This window comes from Poeciliopsis prolifica, unplaced genomic scaffold, assembly GCF_027474105.1.
Source record: "Poeciliopsis prolifica strain line A6 unplaced genomic scaffold, Auburn_PproV2 SCAFFOLD087, whole genome shotgun sequence".
In the NCBI taxonomy this organism is placed as follows: domain Eukaryota; kingdom Metazoa; phylum Chordata; class Actinopteri; order Cyprinodontiformes; family Poeciliidae; genus Poeciliopsis; species Poeciliopsis prolifica.
Window position 1 is genome coordinate 1,141,431 of NW_026562462.1, and position 14,395 is coordinate 1,155,825.

The window sequence follows — 14,395 nt, forward strand, 5'->3', positions numbered from 1 at the left end:
TGTAATGTATCTAGTAACAGCTGAAACTACGTATTTTATGCAGACTCTTAAAAATGACATTCTTTTTATCACTTTATTCATTCTTATGACCTGTTTCATTAAAAAAAACATTGACAACTTCTCTGTTGCCACGTAGAAACAGAATTATCGAGGATAAGCTCAACCACCATGATTTGTATTACATATAAATACAGTTTGATGTGTTTTCATTACAAAACCTCATCTAACTAAAAAAAGAATTGCCGGAGTTCGAGCTTTATTTTGAAAATCATTACCCGGAAGTAGTTTTCAAGCGCTTTGTATTTGTTTATGTTGGTGGGCTACAGTCGTTCGGAGTAAAATTTGGCAGCTTTAACCATTTTTAAAGAATGGATTTATATCAACAAAGACCATCTACTGGATCGGGACACACAGGTTCGGTTCTGTGTTTCTCTTTGTTTATTTTTATCAGTTTGATCTGAAGTTTATATCTAAAATCGATGCTAAGATGAAGGTAGCTAAGCTCAGCCTGGCGCCTGATATCGTTTTAATTATACTTATAGATTAACGTTTTAAAAGTTTTATCGGTAATGCGCTGTATTTCATGCTTATTGAGTATTGTAATGATTGTATTATAAAATAACAACGATCTTGTGGGAATCTGCAGATCCCTTACCTTATGTCATTAAGTGATTGAAAATTATGGTAAGATAACCCAGAGTAAAACATTTACCTCATTGTCATTGACAAAAACTCAACTAATACAACCGTTTCTGTAACTGGCGGTGTAATAGTGTTGGTACCTGTTAATAAATCTAGGAATTGTTGTGCAATTACTGCACATAAAGTAACTATGTACACAAATGTTACTTCTGATACATGTGGACTCAGTCTGCTGATTTTTATTGTTGCTATTTTCATTCATTTTTTCTGGCTCACAAGTACTTAAGAACTGACAATTTAGGTTAGTTTGATTTAGAGAGACTAATTAACTGACAGTAAGGTTTGGGCTGTGGGAGGAAGCTGGAGTACCCAGGAGGGAACCCACAGACTCACAAGGAGAACATGCAAACCCCGTGCATAAGGATTGGAACAATCCTTCTTTCTGCAAGGCAACAAGGCTCCTATCAGCACCACCCTGCAGCCAACAACTGTTACTTTTTCACTGATAAATAAATCAGTGAAAAAGCTCACTAACTGGTGTCACAAAAGTATCTGTAGATGTTTTCCTGTAGATGTCTCTGTAGATGTTGTCTGTTTTTTTATTGTCTTATATCCATTTTGTGTTCCACTAATACATTTTTAAACATGGCAAGAATGTTTTGCTGACATAGTGAGTGAACTGTTACAGATTGTAAGTTAAATTCATGCCAAATGTTACTAACTCGTCCCATTAATGCTCAATATTTGTTTATTTTGGCCCTAAATTTGACAAACTATGTCTATTTTTGAAACCTGTCTGAAACGTTATTGTTTCACTCAACAGAGACTTGATTTTACTCAATAATTTGTCTGTTTAACTGCATCATTTTATTGTGTTTCGAATTGAGCTTTTAAGTAATTATTTTGTGTTTAGCTTTGTCACTTTTTATGCTTTCTTTTGTCTTATTTCCTTATGACTGATGTTCAGTACATTGTTTCAGCTGTGGCTATTGTTAAAGCACTTCATAAAAATCAAACTTTGAAAGGTTTAATGTAGCAGATTGCTCATGTATAGACACTAATTCAAACATAAATTTGTTGTTTCTGTTTTGTAGCTACTCTGCAGGTGTTTGAAGTAAAGACTCCACCGAATCAGCTGGTAAATAGCTCCGGAATGGACAAGGAGGACAAGCTTTATAAAGATAAGAAAAACAGTCTGCATCCTCCTCAAAGACTAACTGAAGCTAATGTTTCTGAACATACCAGTGAAGACTATATGGAGAACATTAGAAACTGCCACTCCGCACAGCCGAGTTTAAATAGCCAAATAAAAGAAGAGGCAAGTGAGTCGGAAAGTCATTTTGACCCAAAACGGCTTAGCTGCTTTTTCTGTGCAGCAGAATTCACAACAGGAGGTCTGCTTACGATACACACCTCAGATCATACAGGAGAGAAGCTGTTGACCTGCATTATCTGCAAGAAAACCGTCAGTTCAGAATCGGAGCTTGTTAATCATGAGTGCGATTCTCTTGAGTATCCTAATAAACAAACTGATGACCAGATTCCAGCCAACAAGCGGCTCTGCTGCTCTCAGTGTGGCGACGGATTCTTCACAAGCGAAGAACTCGACCTGCACATCAGGTGTCATTCCAGGGAAAAACTGTTCAGTTGTTCGGTCTGTAACACCAGCTACAGCGACAGAGACTCGCTGGTTCATCACATGAGGCTCCACACCAGACAAACCCAGTTCACCTGCCATGTCTGCGGGAAGGACTTCGCCTGGAGGAGGCACTTCACCAAACACATGGAGGTGCACAGGAAGAGGAAGAAGGTGTTTCGCTGCAGGGTGTGTGACGCTGAGTTTTGTACCTATTATCTGTTGTCTAAACACAAGACTCTTCATCAGACATCAGAGCTTCCTCAGGAACACACCGAGGAGCCGGCTGAGGGTGATGATGCTGACACAAGAGACCTGGTGAACACAGATTCTGATCTGCAAAAAGAGACCAATATGGAGGTTTCAGCTTCTTTTAAAACTGAAAATGACTTGTGGACAGACTCGAGTCATCTTCTGCCAAATTTCAACCTCAATGGACCCAACAACGTCTCTGAGACTGAAAGGATCACAAAGAAGAAGTTGAAGGAGGAGGATTTGCAGCCTCCAAAAATTAAAGAAGAAGAAGAGGAGACGGAGATCGGCAGGTTCACTTTCAGTCCTGTGCCGATGAAGAACGAAGAAGACGAAGAGAAGCCTCAGTTTTTACAGCTTCATCCCACAGAGGAGCATAAAGACTGTGTGGAAGGAGGGGAACCAGGTAAGATTGAAAAAACCTCAGAGTTTTCCGATCCCGACACCGACGACAGCGAATGTTGGAGACCTAAAACAACACTTGGGTCGGGTTCAAATTCAGAAAGCGATTCTGGCAGAAATCCTTCCAGCTGCTCCGATTACAAACCGTCTGAGTCTTTGCAACCCGAGAGCGATGACAGCGTCGACAGCGACTTCTGGAAGGACTACAAAAAGCCGCAGTTGAGCTCAAACCCGCAGAAACAAGAGCCTTTGGAGAAAGGAGTGAAATACGTGACAGATGTAAAACCATACAGCTGCCCTCAGTGTGGCAAAGCCTTCCGCTATAGCTCCTACCTGAAGATCCACATGAAGCAGCACACAGAGAGGTACTTCTGTTCCATCTGTGGACACAAATCCACCTCCAGCTCAAACCTCAAGGTTCATATAAGAACTCACACTGGAGAGAAACCGTTTAGCTGCTCGGTTTGTGGGAAAAAATACACAAACAAGGCAAGCATGCTGTCTCACATGTCCATCCATGATGCCGAAAGGAAGTACAACTGCGACACGTGTAAGAAAAGCTTTGCTTGGTTCACGGAGCTCAAATACCATCAGTGTGTTGGTGAGTCGGCAGGGGAACAAACACACGAGGAGGACACGAGCATCAACCTGAAACTAAACAAGTTATACAGCTGAAGTGACTCATCTGCAGAAGTTGCTTCAATGACTGTTTTTATCGGTTTGAAAAACTGTATGTCAGTTATTTCCTGAAGCTTCTTGAAACAGTGAGGTTTTTCCTAAAAAATATTCTCAGAAATGGTTAATTTCTTAAGGAAGAGCTCAGTAGTGCCACCTTCTGATAAAAAATAAATAACGTTCAAGTTAAAGTGTCTTCTTGCATTCTATGGGGATGGTTTGGTAGCTCCATAGGTACAACTGAACACTATTCTTACTGAAGAACTTACAAATGTATTCATTTAATAATCGTGTTTTTGACGTTTGCAAAAATCTAGAGACGGTCTGGTCTTTTATTTTCAGACCTAAGAATGAGTTTATTCAAAAGAAATCAATGTTTTGTCTCCCTCAACTGTTTTATACAGTTATCTCAAATTCATCATATTAAGATAAATTATGTCATAAAGAGCATCTTAGGATAATGAATATTGTCAAAGTAAAGTTGAACTATTACCAGAGAAGCTGCAGCTCCATTTGTACCAGGAATAAAAATCTAATGAAATAGTATTTTTATTGTTTTTATTTATTTGTGTTTGTTTTATCTGAAATCCTGAAAGTTTGGGATAAAAAACACCAAAGTGAATGTCACAAATTAGTTCAGGACCCCACATGATTGTTTTTACAATCTGATAGTTTTAACATCAGTCATTGTTACTTTTTATCTTTAAGACAATCTGTGACCTCCTGGATGAGCCGTCGATGTGCTTTTGGAGTAATTTTGTTAGGCTGACCACTGCTGGGAAGAATGGAAGTGGGATCCCAGACTAGACATCAACGACTGTTTCTAATCGTTTTTTGAATCTCTTCAGATCAGGACATGATGTGTTGGGTCCACTCCATTCTGCATCAGTACCTAAAAAACATCCACATAACTTAATAATTTAGAAAACCATCACACAATTCTTCCAGTCAGATGTTCTTCAAGTCAGGGGCCTGGACCTTTGATTATGTCTGTATCTGCAAAAGAGAAGCATAAATGCTGCTGCTATTGGATCTGGTGCCTGCCTTGGGTTTGCTTAAGTTCAGTTCAATCCTCTTCTTGCATGAGGTTTAGAAAAAATGAAGTGGATTGCACTGCTTTGTGAAATATATCCATATTTATTTTATTTAAAATACATAAATTATTTTTTATACCAGTCACAGTTCAAGGTTTTTTCTAGACTTATTTGCAGTTAAAGAACTGAAGACAATGAGTCGAGTATTATAGTATAAAAAGGTTATTTGGGTTAAATAGGTTAATATTCTACAGGATTAGGAATTGGAGAAAAATTTCACAAATATTCAATAAAATGAGGTTTTACAGCTGCAGATAAGATGCATCCGATTTCAAGTAAAATTAGTCATCCAGAACTCATTTCTGGTCCTGATGGACTTCCAGATGTTTAGTCAGACCTCCTTTCTGTCTGTATCTTCTCCCACACACCGGACAGCTGAAGGGCTTTTCTCCTGTATGAATCCGCATGTGAACTTTTAGGTTCCCACTTTCAATAAAACCTTTCCCACACACAGTGCATTCATAGGGCTTCTCACCCGTGTGGATCTTCACATGTTTCTGCAAGCAGCCGTTCCACGAGAAACACTTCCAGCAGATGGGGCACTTATAGGGCTTTTCCCCAGTGTGACATCTCATGTGAGCCTTCAGTTGTCCCTTAAAGCCAAATCTTTTCCCACACACAGCGCAATTGAGAGGTTTCTTACAGGTAGAACCTCCTGTACAGTTTACATGGACTTTAGCACTTCCACTGTCATCAACTTTGAGATGAGGTCCTGCTTTTATATCCTCTTGAGATGCCAATTCTTGTCCTTGCACAAAGTTTCTATTCACCCCTGCCTGGCTGGGATGATGAAGCTGCTGTGAATGATGAAGACTGCATTTGATTATGCTGTCACCTTTGTGAACAGCCATGTGCATGTTCAGATTCCCTCGTTGTGCGTAGCTTTTTCCACAAACGGTGCAGCTGAAGGGTTTCTCTCCTGTGTGAATTCTCATGTGGACCTTAAGATTGCCGCTCTCGCTGAACCTTCTTCCGCACACCGAGCACCTGAAAGGTTTCTCCCCTGTGTGGATTCTCATATGCTTCTGGAGACGACCTCTCCACGAGAAGCACTTCCTGCAAACCGGACACCGGAAAGGTCTGTCTCCTGTGTGGCATCTGATGTGCAGCTTCAGGTAGCTCAGGGACTTGAATCTTTTCCCACATTCAGAGCATCGGAACGAGTTCAGAACATTAGACCCGATGTCGTTCAGAGGATTTTCATGATCCTGGATTACATCACACTCCTCATCTCCTGGGTCAGTTTTTGGTGCCATTAAGTCTGGATCAGCGTAACCGATGCAAGTCTCAGTTTCTCCACCGTCGTCTTCCTCCAGAATGATTACAATTTCTTCAGTCTGGCTGTCATGAAGCTCAGCACACTGAGCTTCCACCTCCTGTTCTTCTGTCTTCACTTGGACAGAACCACTAAACATGGTGGTGATCTCAACTTCCTCTTGTTCCATTTTAAACTGGAGGCTCTTTGGTTCCTCCTGGTCGACTGTGGAGCTTTTCTCCAGCTGCTGCTCAGAGTGAAGCTTCATCAACATCTGCTGGACATCTGAACGACCTAAAGCACAGAAACACAAGGAAGGGAGGGATTTTTGCTAATAGTTCCAAACAGCAGCAGTTCCAGCATTGAACATAGTTAAATTTCTGTGTTTCAGAAGTGTTTTCTCCAGTAAGTAATAAAAATACATTTTCTTGCTATTGTGAAGAGTTATCTGACTGTTCTGTACCACAATTTAACAACAGTAATATTTTATGTTGCCGGTTTTAGTGAATTAAAACCATATTTTCTTGCTAGTTGTAATTTAATTGTAAGCATATCTGGTTATAACTGATCTGTTTTAGTATGTATCAAGCATTATTATGTAGAAAAAATAATGTTTGAGGTATTAAAAAATATGGGAAAACACTTTTTAACATCTTATAAAGCCAATTCAGAATAATATGCATTGTTGACAATTCAACAACATTTGTTGAATTGTTGTTCGTTTTTATTCGCACCATAATTAAATTTCTTTGTGGGTTGATATATGTGGTTGAAATAATTAAGAATGATAAAAACAGAAAATGTCGGTTTAAATTGTTATAATGTTAATTTGGAGACATTTAACACTGCTGTCTTTTAAATAATTTCTTAGATGGCTACTTTTTTACTTTTACTTAAGTAAAAAATACGTGAATTGTGTAGTATTTTTTTGGATGCTCCATACAGACCTCTATCTATATCACATTCCTGCTGCAGAAAAAAAAACATAAAATCATGCAGCACTTCTAAATCATAATAAAACGTCAGATTTTTGTTTTCTGACTAAATGTAAAACATTTTATTCCTTCTAGTTGCTGTTTAAAGGAGGATTTATGACCCCAGTTCAGATGCAAACCAGCTTTGCGATGCTTCATTTCAGTCGTTAAAATCACATCCAGAAAGTCTCGATGGCGTCGCTCCGTCTCCTCTTCGTACTCCAGGATCGTCTCCTCCAGGTGTCCCAGGATTTCCTCCACGGCCGCGGACAGCCGCTGGCTGACGAAGACCTTCAGACTCTGGAGCCTGGACATTATTACAGCTCAAGACTTTGGCGTTTTTTGAGCTGTTTTAAACCAGAGAAACGAAGCATACCATCCTTCTGCTTAATTTGAGTAAACAAAGGGTCGGCTTCCGGGTCGGCTTCAAAATAAAAGCTCCAATTCGCGATTTGTTTACAACTGCTTGTCATTTAATTCCATCGTGATTTTTTGTAAATGTTATTTTTCCAGGTGTTGGTCCAGGCGAATTTTGAATTAAAGACGTCTTTGTCTAAATCTACGCAAAAATATTTACTTCTAAATCTGGGCTTTGCATTGACTTGACACTGACTCGAGTTGTAAAAAACGAATTTTGTTTTAGAGTTTTGAACATGCTGAGATTTTAAATGAGTACTCTTGATTGTGATATTTTTGTGACAGTTAATACATCAGAGCAGAAGATTTTTTCTCTGCATTGAAACTCAAACTAACCAAGGTTGTGCTTTTTTAAGATGTAAAATTAGTCCTTTTAAATTGAGGTCATTTTGTATGAGATTGTTATAGTACATTTTGCCGTGTTTTTTGAGTCCTTTCCTGCTACTAAAGAGATTGGAACATTAAACGGTCTATTTCAAATTAGAGATTTAAACGAATAATAATAACTAGACAGAGTTATAATTTGGACCTTTGAAATTATAACTCTAAAATTATAACTTTAAAATCAATCAAAAGCTTAATATCAACTTTTTAAAAATTATAATATTTTAAATTTAATAGGGTAAAACCGGTCTCCATTGTGGTGAATAATAATTGGTGAAATTAACGACATTTTTGATTTTTGAAAACAAGCCGTTAAAAAAAGAAAGAAAGAAGTTGTTGCCATGGCGGCGTTGCTGGGATACGACAAGCCGCTCCGCCGCCATTGCCTTTCTTTTTCTCCTTTCAGTTAGAGCTCGAGTTAGAGCTCGTCTTCGGTTCTTTGGACTAAGTTTTAGCCAGGTTTGCTCTGAGTCCGTCCTACCGCCTCTCGGTTCCTGCCAGCCATGGAGATCACCTACGTTTACACGAAGCTGCGCCGGGAGTTTGGCCGCCAGGGTCTGTTCTCCGACCGGGCCGAGGCGGTGATGGTGGACATCCAGCCGAATCCGAGCCTGATCGCCAACTTTGTCGTGAAAACCCCCAGAGATCAGGCCTCGCAGGCCTGCATGGACATGTGCGAGCACCCGGTTGGTTTGCCCTCTGGATTCATTTTTAAATAACCGTTTCATAGTAAATCACTTATTTGACGTTATTACTTAATTATGTTAATTGATTAATTCATTAAAAATAAATGTCAAATCAGAAAATGAGGTGAAATCTACAAAATAAATGCAAGGATATAAAGTGGAGAATCTGAACCTGTGGTTCAGATCTGGTGGTTCTGCTGTGATAACTTTGGCTCTTTTCATGAGCGGAAAGTTAACATTAATTAGAGGGAAATATTGTTTTAGTCTTTAGCTGCTTTTTCGTTTATGGTGTCTAAATAATTGGAGCTTCTGAATGAACCAAACCAGGTGTGTGAAATCTTAATATACCAACAGAAATATGCAAACAATTGAAAAATTATCAAAGTTTTTCTAAAATCATTTAAGAACAAGTTTTAAAAAATTAAATAATAGTGTATTAACATGCTTTCTATGCCATATTTTCATCTGATTAGTAATTAGAAACTACTTATTTAAGTTACTTGAAAGCCTATTAAAGAAGGGATCATTTTAGACATATATTAATATGAATTCTTAATCCTTAGTTTTAAGCGACTAAGAATTAATGTGTGTTAATTTGGGTAAGATGTTTGTCGTTTTCAGGTAAACACTGAGCGCTTTGAGTCCAGCAACTGTGGCATAAACCACTTGGAGGGTGCGTGGCCAAAAGATATCAACCCAAGGGACCTGGAACAAACCGTCCGCTTCAAGAAGAAGATAGAAAAAGAGGAAAACTACGTTAACAGCCTTGTGCATCTGGGCTATGTAAGATCAATTTCGGTCCAGTCAGCAAGTGAAAGTCACCGCTGCTTCAATTTATTTGACTATAAGTCTTTCCATTCAGATGAAGACCGTGTAAAGTCAGAAAATGTTGCTTTATCCATTTACCTGACTGCTGTCCCTCTGCTGTTACCATGACAACCAGGTGATGGACCACTGCATCAGGCAGAACAACACCATAGACCTCTACCAGGAGCACTTCAAGGAAGACAATATTGAGAAAGTACCAGAGTTACCGACAGCGAAGACCATGAGCGTCTTCAGGTAAATCTGACCAATCATCACGCAGGGCTCCAGCTAACCATTATTTTAGTTATTGATTAATCTATCGATTACTCTGATGATTAATAGGAAACATTTCCACAGATTTTTTACATAACCACTTCAGCCCTTTTAAACTGTATTAAAAATACACTGAATGGTGCAAATAAACAAGATATTCAGTTCAATTTTCAATTAGAAAATATAAATTTTCTTGCATAAAGTGCAATAGCAGAAATCCTTGAGTGAACGCTTGTACCAAAGGGTTCAATTCAAAAACACTTTATTGTTCCTAAAGGGAAATTAAATGTTGGTGTAATTTATTAAAATTTTAATGCAGCTGAAAAATATTTCTAACATATTAAAGCTTAAACCTTTCTGCCTGACTTAACATCAATACAGTGAAGGGATGATCTGGTGATTATTTTTGGATCGACTGATTATTAATTGGTTATCAAAAGGTGTTTAATAAGAGATTTATTTACAGAATTTGAATCTGGTGAAGATAAAATTGCCACTTGAGGAGTTTTTAGAAGGAAGAAAGGAATTTTTTTATTTTGAATGGAAAACTTTTATATTTTTTGTACAGTTTTGGCTTAATATAGGCTCAGTCTGTTGTTCTTTTAGAAAATGATCCTTCTTAGAGTTTCTATACGGCAGTTATCAATCTCTTATTAAATTAGTTGATTATTTCAATAATTGATTCACCGCCATTAATTTGATTAATAGTTTCAGTCCTACGTCAGACCGATTCACCACTGAGACTTTGTTCCATGCTTCACGCCTCCCTCAGAGATCCTAACGAGGTGAAGCGTACCATCACCGGCCTGTCGTGGCATCCCGATGGTGGCAGGAAGTTGGCGGCAGCGTACTGCAGACTGAACTTCCAGGAAAGCCCCGTAAACATGAGCTTCGACTCCTACATCTGGGACCTCGGTGGGTCGAACTTTAGTCACAGAGGCCTGGTGAAGTTTCCTGCAGTTTTTCTTGACACAATATAACCAAAAACCTCCAGTGGTAGTGGCAGCATCATCCTGTGGGGATGCTCTTCTTCAGCTGGGAGAGGGAAAGTGGTTATAGATAATGGAAAGGTGCAATAATTGGTTCGTAAAATAATTATTAGTTGCAGCCCTAAGGAGAAGTTTGGCCTGATTTCACTTCAGACAGTGGAAAAAAAAATAATTTGGTGTATGTAAACTTCTGGTTTCAGCTGTAGATGATTCCAGATGTTTCCATCTAGTCTGACAGAGGGCGGAATATTAAAACAAATGTGCAGAAATTTAGAATTCAGGCGTGTAAATGTGGTGGAGACATGACCGAGAGGAGCTGAACATTCAGATAATCTTTAGAGTCATTGAACACAACATCAGAGATGCAAACTAGGTCACAAACAGAAATCAGCTGGATAAAGTAGAACAAAAGAATATGAAATAAAATACAATAAGAACCAGATCAAAAATGGGAAAGGCTGAATAAATATGAGTGAAAACTTTAGCAAATAAATAATATATATAAAAAATACATACAATTACACCAAATAATTTTATTTAAAAACAACAACAACAACTTTGTGTTATTTTGATTTCACTCCACAGCTCCGAGCTTCTCTTGGTCTGTAAAACAAAAAACAACTTTGATATTTGTAGTTCTAAGGTAGAAACGTATTTCCACCTCAACCAGATTTGTTGGACATTTTGTCTTCCAGAGAACCCAAACTACCCTGAGATGGCTCTGAAACCAGAATCTCCACTGGTTTGTCTGGACTACAACCCGAAGGACCCCCACACTCTGGTGGGGGGCAGCTACAGCGGGCAGATTGGTGCGTTCAGATTCAGGATTCAAATCATTCCCAGGGTGGAGATTTATCTGTGGGTGCGTTTGTTTTAGCCTTCTGGGACACCCGAAGAGGAAGCCAGCCTGTGGAGTGTTCTTCTTTGGAGCACAACCACAGAGACCCGGTTTACAAGATCATCTGGCTGCAGTCCAAGACGGGGACGGACGCCTTCTCTGCCTCCACCGACGGACAGGTGGGACAATCCCACACAGATGAAATCGTGTCGTATAGGTGGATTAATATGAATCGATTCATCAATCATTGAAATTATTGTTAATTAATTTACTAATTGTTAATTGTGGTATGCACTCAAGAAAATGTCATTTGCTGAAAGAACAACCTGGATATTAAGCCAAAACTTCAAAAATTATATATTTTTTGTCTTTTAATACAAAACTCATCAAGTAGCATAGATTTACTGCATCGCTACAGAAATGCTACGTTGTTGCATTTCAAACAAAATAACTATATTTTTTAAGAAAAATAATTGAATTATTTGTTTATTTGCATTTTTTTAAAATGTTTTTGCTTGTATAAAAATAGTTTTTATTTGATTCAGAATAACTGATTGCTAAAATGATCGTTAGTTATTGCTTTAGATCAATGACGGCTGGACTAGACCGAACCGGACCGGTCAGTGAATGACGGAGGGACATTTGATGGATTAATGGAGATGTCCTAGTTAAAGTAACGAGCCTTTGAGAGGACGGTTTATCTTCTCTCTTCAGGTTCTGTGGTGGGACGTTCGTAAGCTGAGCGAGCCGACAGACCGTCTGGTTCTGGACCCGAGCCGGGAGGGAAACCTGGACCGGGCTTTAGGTGCCATATCTCTGGAGTTTGAGCCCACCATGGTGACTGTTTGTTTCTGTCGCTTTGTTTCTTTTTTATTTAAGTCTGCTGGAAGCTAAATGTCTGTTCACAAACTGAAACTGAAGTTTTAACTTTTATTCATTCAGAATATTATTCAATTAGATTTAATAATTTCGGTGTTGATGAATTAAAACATTTTAAATAGTTTAAAATTTAACATCAACAGGAACTATGAGGACTATGTTGCAAATAATAGTCCTCATAGTTTATTTCTTGTTACCATAGCGACAGTCTGATGCAATGAGTACAATCTTTGTGTTTGAGGTCAGTTTAGCCAATAATGTATCTCAGCAAATAATGACCAATTATCACAGATGGTTTTTAAGTTCAGCCAGTTAAACATGGCCGCCTCTCCCAGATTCCTCCAAACCTGAGTAGAAACGCTTTTAGTTCCTGTTTAAAATATGTTCTTAACAGGAAGAAACATCTTCAGCTTGTGGGCGGCCTTGAGTTATTTTCATCAATAATTGTGTCTCTTATAATTTTAGGACATTATTATTTGTCAACAACTTGACTATCTGACCTTTTTTATTATGTTTTTATCAAATAAAGCACTTTAAACTGCCTTGTTTCTGAAATGTGCTTTTCAAATAACCTGGACTTGACTACCTTACTGTAATTTTTTCCCCCTTTTATCTATAATAATAATATAATAATAATAATACATCCACCTCTGCACAAGCAATCAATCGATGTTTAGAGCTTAAGTTACAAAAAAAACAAGACTTACTTGTTTTTAGTGCTTTTTTATGAGTCTGCTGGAAGCTAAATGTCAACATCCTGATCATGTTGATGTTTCCCTCAGCCAACGAAGTTCATGGTGGGCACAGAGCAAGGCATGGTGGTCTCCTGCAACAGGAAGGCGAAGACTCCGGCCGAGAAGATCGTCTGCACCTACGAGGGCCACCACGGACCCATCTACGCCATTCAGAGGAATCCCTTCTTCCCCAAGAACTTCCTAACTGTTGGGGACTGGACGGCCCGCATCTGGTCAGAGGACATCAAGGAGTCCTCCATCATGTGGACCAAGTAGGAATCAAAACAGACACTAATATTGGTGCATCTCTACTAAATATCAGACGTCAGTTTTATTCCTCTGGGTTTGTGCGCTCCAGGTACCAGATGTCCTACCTGATGGACGCCTGCTGGAGTCCAGTGAGACCTTCTGTCTTCTTCACTGTGAAGATGGAGGGCGTGCTGGACATCTGGGACCTCCTGTTCAAACAGAGTGAGCCCACGCTGAGCGTCAAGGTGCCCCCATCCCACCAGAACTCCCAGCAGAGTCTCCTCCACTGAGTCAGAATCACCGTGACGTTGCTCTGTGCCCAGATAAGCGACAAAGCGCTGTACAGCCTCCGTATCCAGGACAACGGCGAGGTGCTGGCGTGCGGCTCCCACAGGGGCGAAGCCACGCTGCTGCATATCTCCTCTGGACTGTCCACCCTGCAGAATAACGAGAAGAGTCTAATGGCTGCTGTAAGAAACACAAAACATTTCCTGATCAGAGATGTCACTTAGAAACAAGATAAACCCGTAAATATAGCACCTTGTAAAAATACTCTAAAACAACTCCTCCTTTTTGAAAGAAAGCATTTAAGATTTTGTTTCACATTGGAATAAACTTTATCCAGCAGCATCCTCTGGAAAAATGTTTCTGCGTTCTTCTATAGATGTTTGAGAGAGAGACGAAGCGAGAGAAAATCCTGGAGGCCCGACAGAGGGAGATCCGTCTGAAGGAGAGAAGTCGCTCCGAACAGAGCAGAGTGGATGTGGCGGGGCAGGACGACGAAGACGACGACACCGATCAGCTCCTCGTCAAGGTTGAGAGCGACTTCTACAGCCTGGTGGAAACAGAGATGAGGAGGAGGGAGAGAGAGAGGAGAGCGGCAGCACCACAGGTGAGGAGAGACGGTTATTTTTCTTATTGGTCACATCTGTTTTATAATCTGTTTCACTCTTTCCTCCAGGAGGAAGAGGCCTGTGATGAAGAGAAGAAAGAAGCAGAAGAAGAAGTGAAGAGTGAAGAAGAAGTGAAGAAAGAGGCAGAAGATGGTAAAACTGAGTAATCCTTATGAATGAAAACATCTGTCCTGCAACAAACTCTTCACCTTCGTTCCAGTTTAAAGTTGTTCCATTTACTTGTTATTTGCATCTGAGTTTTCACATTCTGGTGTCATTAAACTGAGTGCAGTTCATCTGTGGTTGTGTGATCTGT

At 39.4% G+C, this 14,395-nt stretch overlaps 3 protein-coding genes across 3 annotated transcripts; 2 read left to right on the forward strand and 1 right to left on the reverse strand.

Moving 5' to 3' along the window:
- Nucleotides 1-301: 301 nt before the first annotated feature.
- Nucleotides 302-4,147, forward strand: LOC129353259 (gastrula zinc finger protein xFG20-1-like). Its single transcript, XM_055022528.1, has 2 exons — nt 302-414; nt 1,737-4,147. The coding sequence occupies exons 1-2, from the start codon at nt 369-371 to the stop codon at nt 3,605-3,607; spliced, it is 1,917 nt and encodes a 638-aa protein (XP_054878503.1). The 5' UTR covers nt 302-368; the 3' UTR covers nt 3,608-4,147.
- Nucleotides 4,148-4,783: 636 nt separating this feature from the next.
- Nucleotides 4,784-7,354, reverse strand: LOC129353262 (gastrula zinc finger protein XlCGF57.1-like). The gene is made up of 2 exons (XM_055022533.1): nt 7,071-7,354; nt 4,784-6,250 (listed from the first exon to the last, which is right to left on the reverse strand). The coding sequence occupies exons 1-2, from the start codon at nt 7,243-7,245 to the stop codon at nt 4,998-5,000; spliced, it is 1,428 nt and encodes a 475-aa protein (XP_054878508.1). The 5' UTR covers nt 7,246-7,354; the 3' UTR covers nt 4,784-4,997.
- Nucleotides 7,355-8,058: 704 nt separating this feature from the next.
- On the forward strand, nt 8,059-14,375 carry dnai2b (dynein, axonemal, intermediate chain 2b). The gene is made up of 12 exons (XM_055022542.1): nt 8,059-8,417; nt 9,039-9,200; nt 9,361-9,479; nt 10,270-10,412; nt 11,182-11,295; nt 11,364-11,503; nt 12,039-12,161; nt 12,986-13,209; nt 13,296-13,431; nt 13,510-13,656; nt 13,851-14,078; nt 14,148-14,375. The coding sequence occupies exons 1-12, from the start codon at nt 8,235-8,237 to the stop codon at nt 14,244-14,246; spliced, it is 1,818 nt and encodes a 605-aa protein (XP_054878517.1). The 5' UTR covers nt 8,059-8,234; the 3' UTR covers nt 14,247-14,375.
- The last annotated feature ends 20 nt before the right edge of the window (nt 14,376-14,395 follow it).

Bases quoted from the DNA above. Each gene is read 5' to 3' on its own strand.
- LOC129353259 (XM_055022528.1), top strand. From the start codon at position 369: ATGGATTTATATCAACAAAGACCATCTACTGGATCGGGACACACAG. The intron at 415-1,736 runs GTTCGGTTCTGT...TCTGTTTTGTAG, and splicing joins TACTGGATCGGGACACACAG to CTACTCTGCAGGTGTTTGAA.
- LOC129353262 (XM_055022533.1), bottom strand. From the start codon at position 7,245: ATGTCCAGGCTCCAGAGTCTGAAGGTCTTCGTCAGCCAGCGGCTGTCC. The intron at 6,251-7,070 runs GTTTGCATCTGA...TCTGTGCTTTAG, and splicing joins AATGAAGCATCGCAAAGCTG to GTCGTTCAGATGTCCAGCAG.
- dnai2b (XM_055022542.1), top strand. From the start codon at position 8,235: ATGGAGATCACCTACGTTTACACGAAGCTGCGCCGGGAGTTTGGCCGC. The intron at 12,162-12,985 runs GTGACTGTTTGT...TGTTTCCCTCAG, and splicing joins TGGAGTTTGAGCCCACCATG to CCAACGAAGTTCATGGTGGG. The intron at 13,657-13,850 runs GTAAGAAACACA...GTTCTTCTATAG, and splicing joins AGAAGAGTCTAATGGCTGCT to ATGTTTGAGAGAGAGACGAA.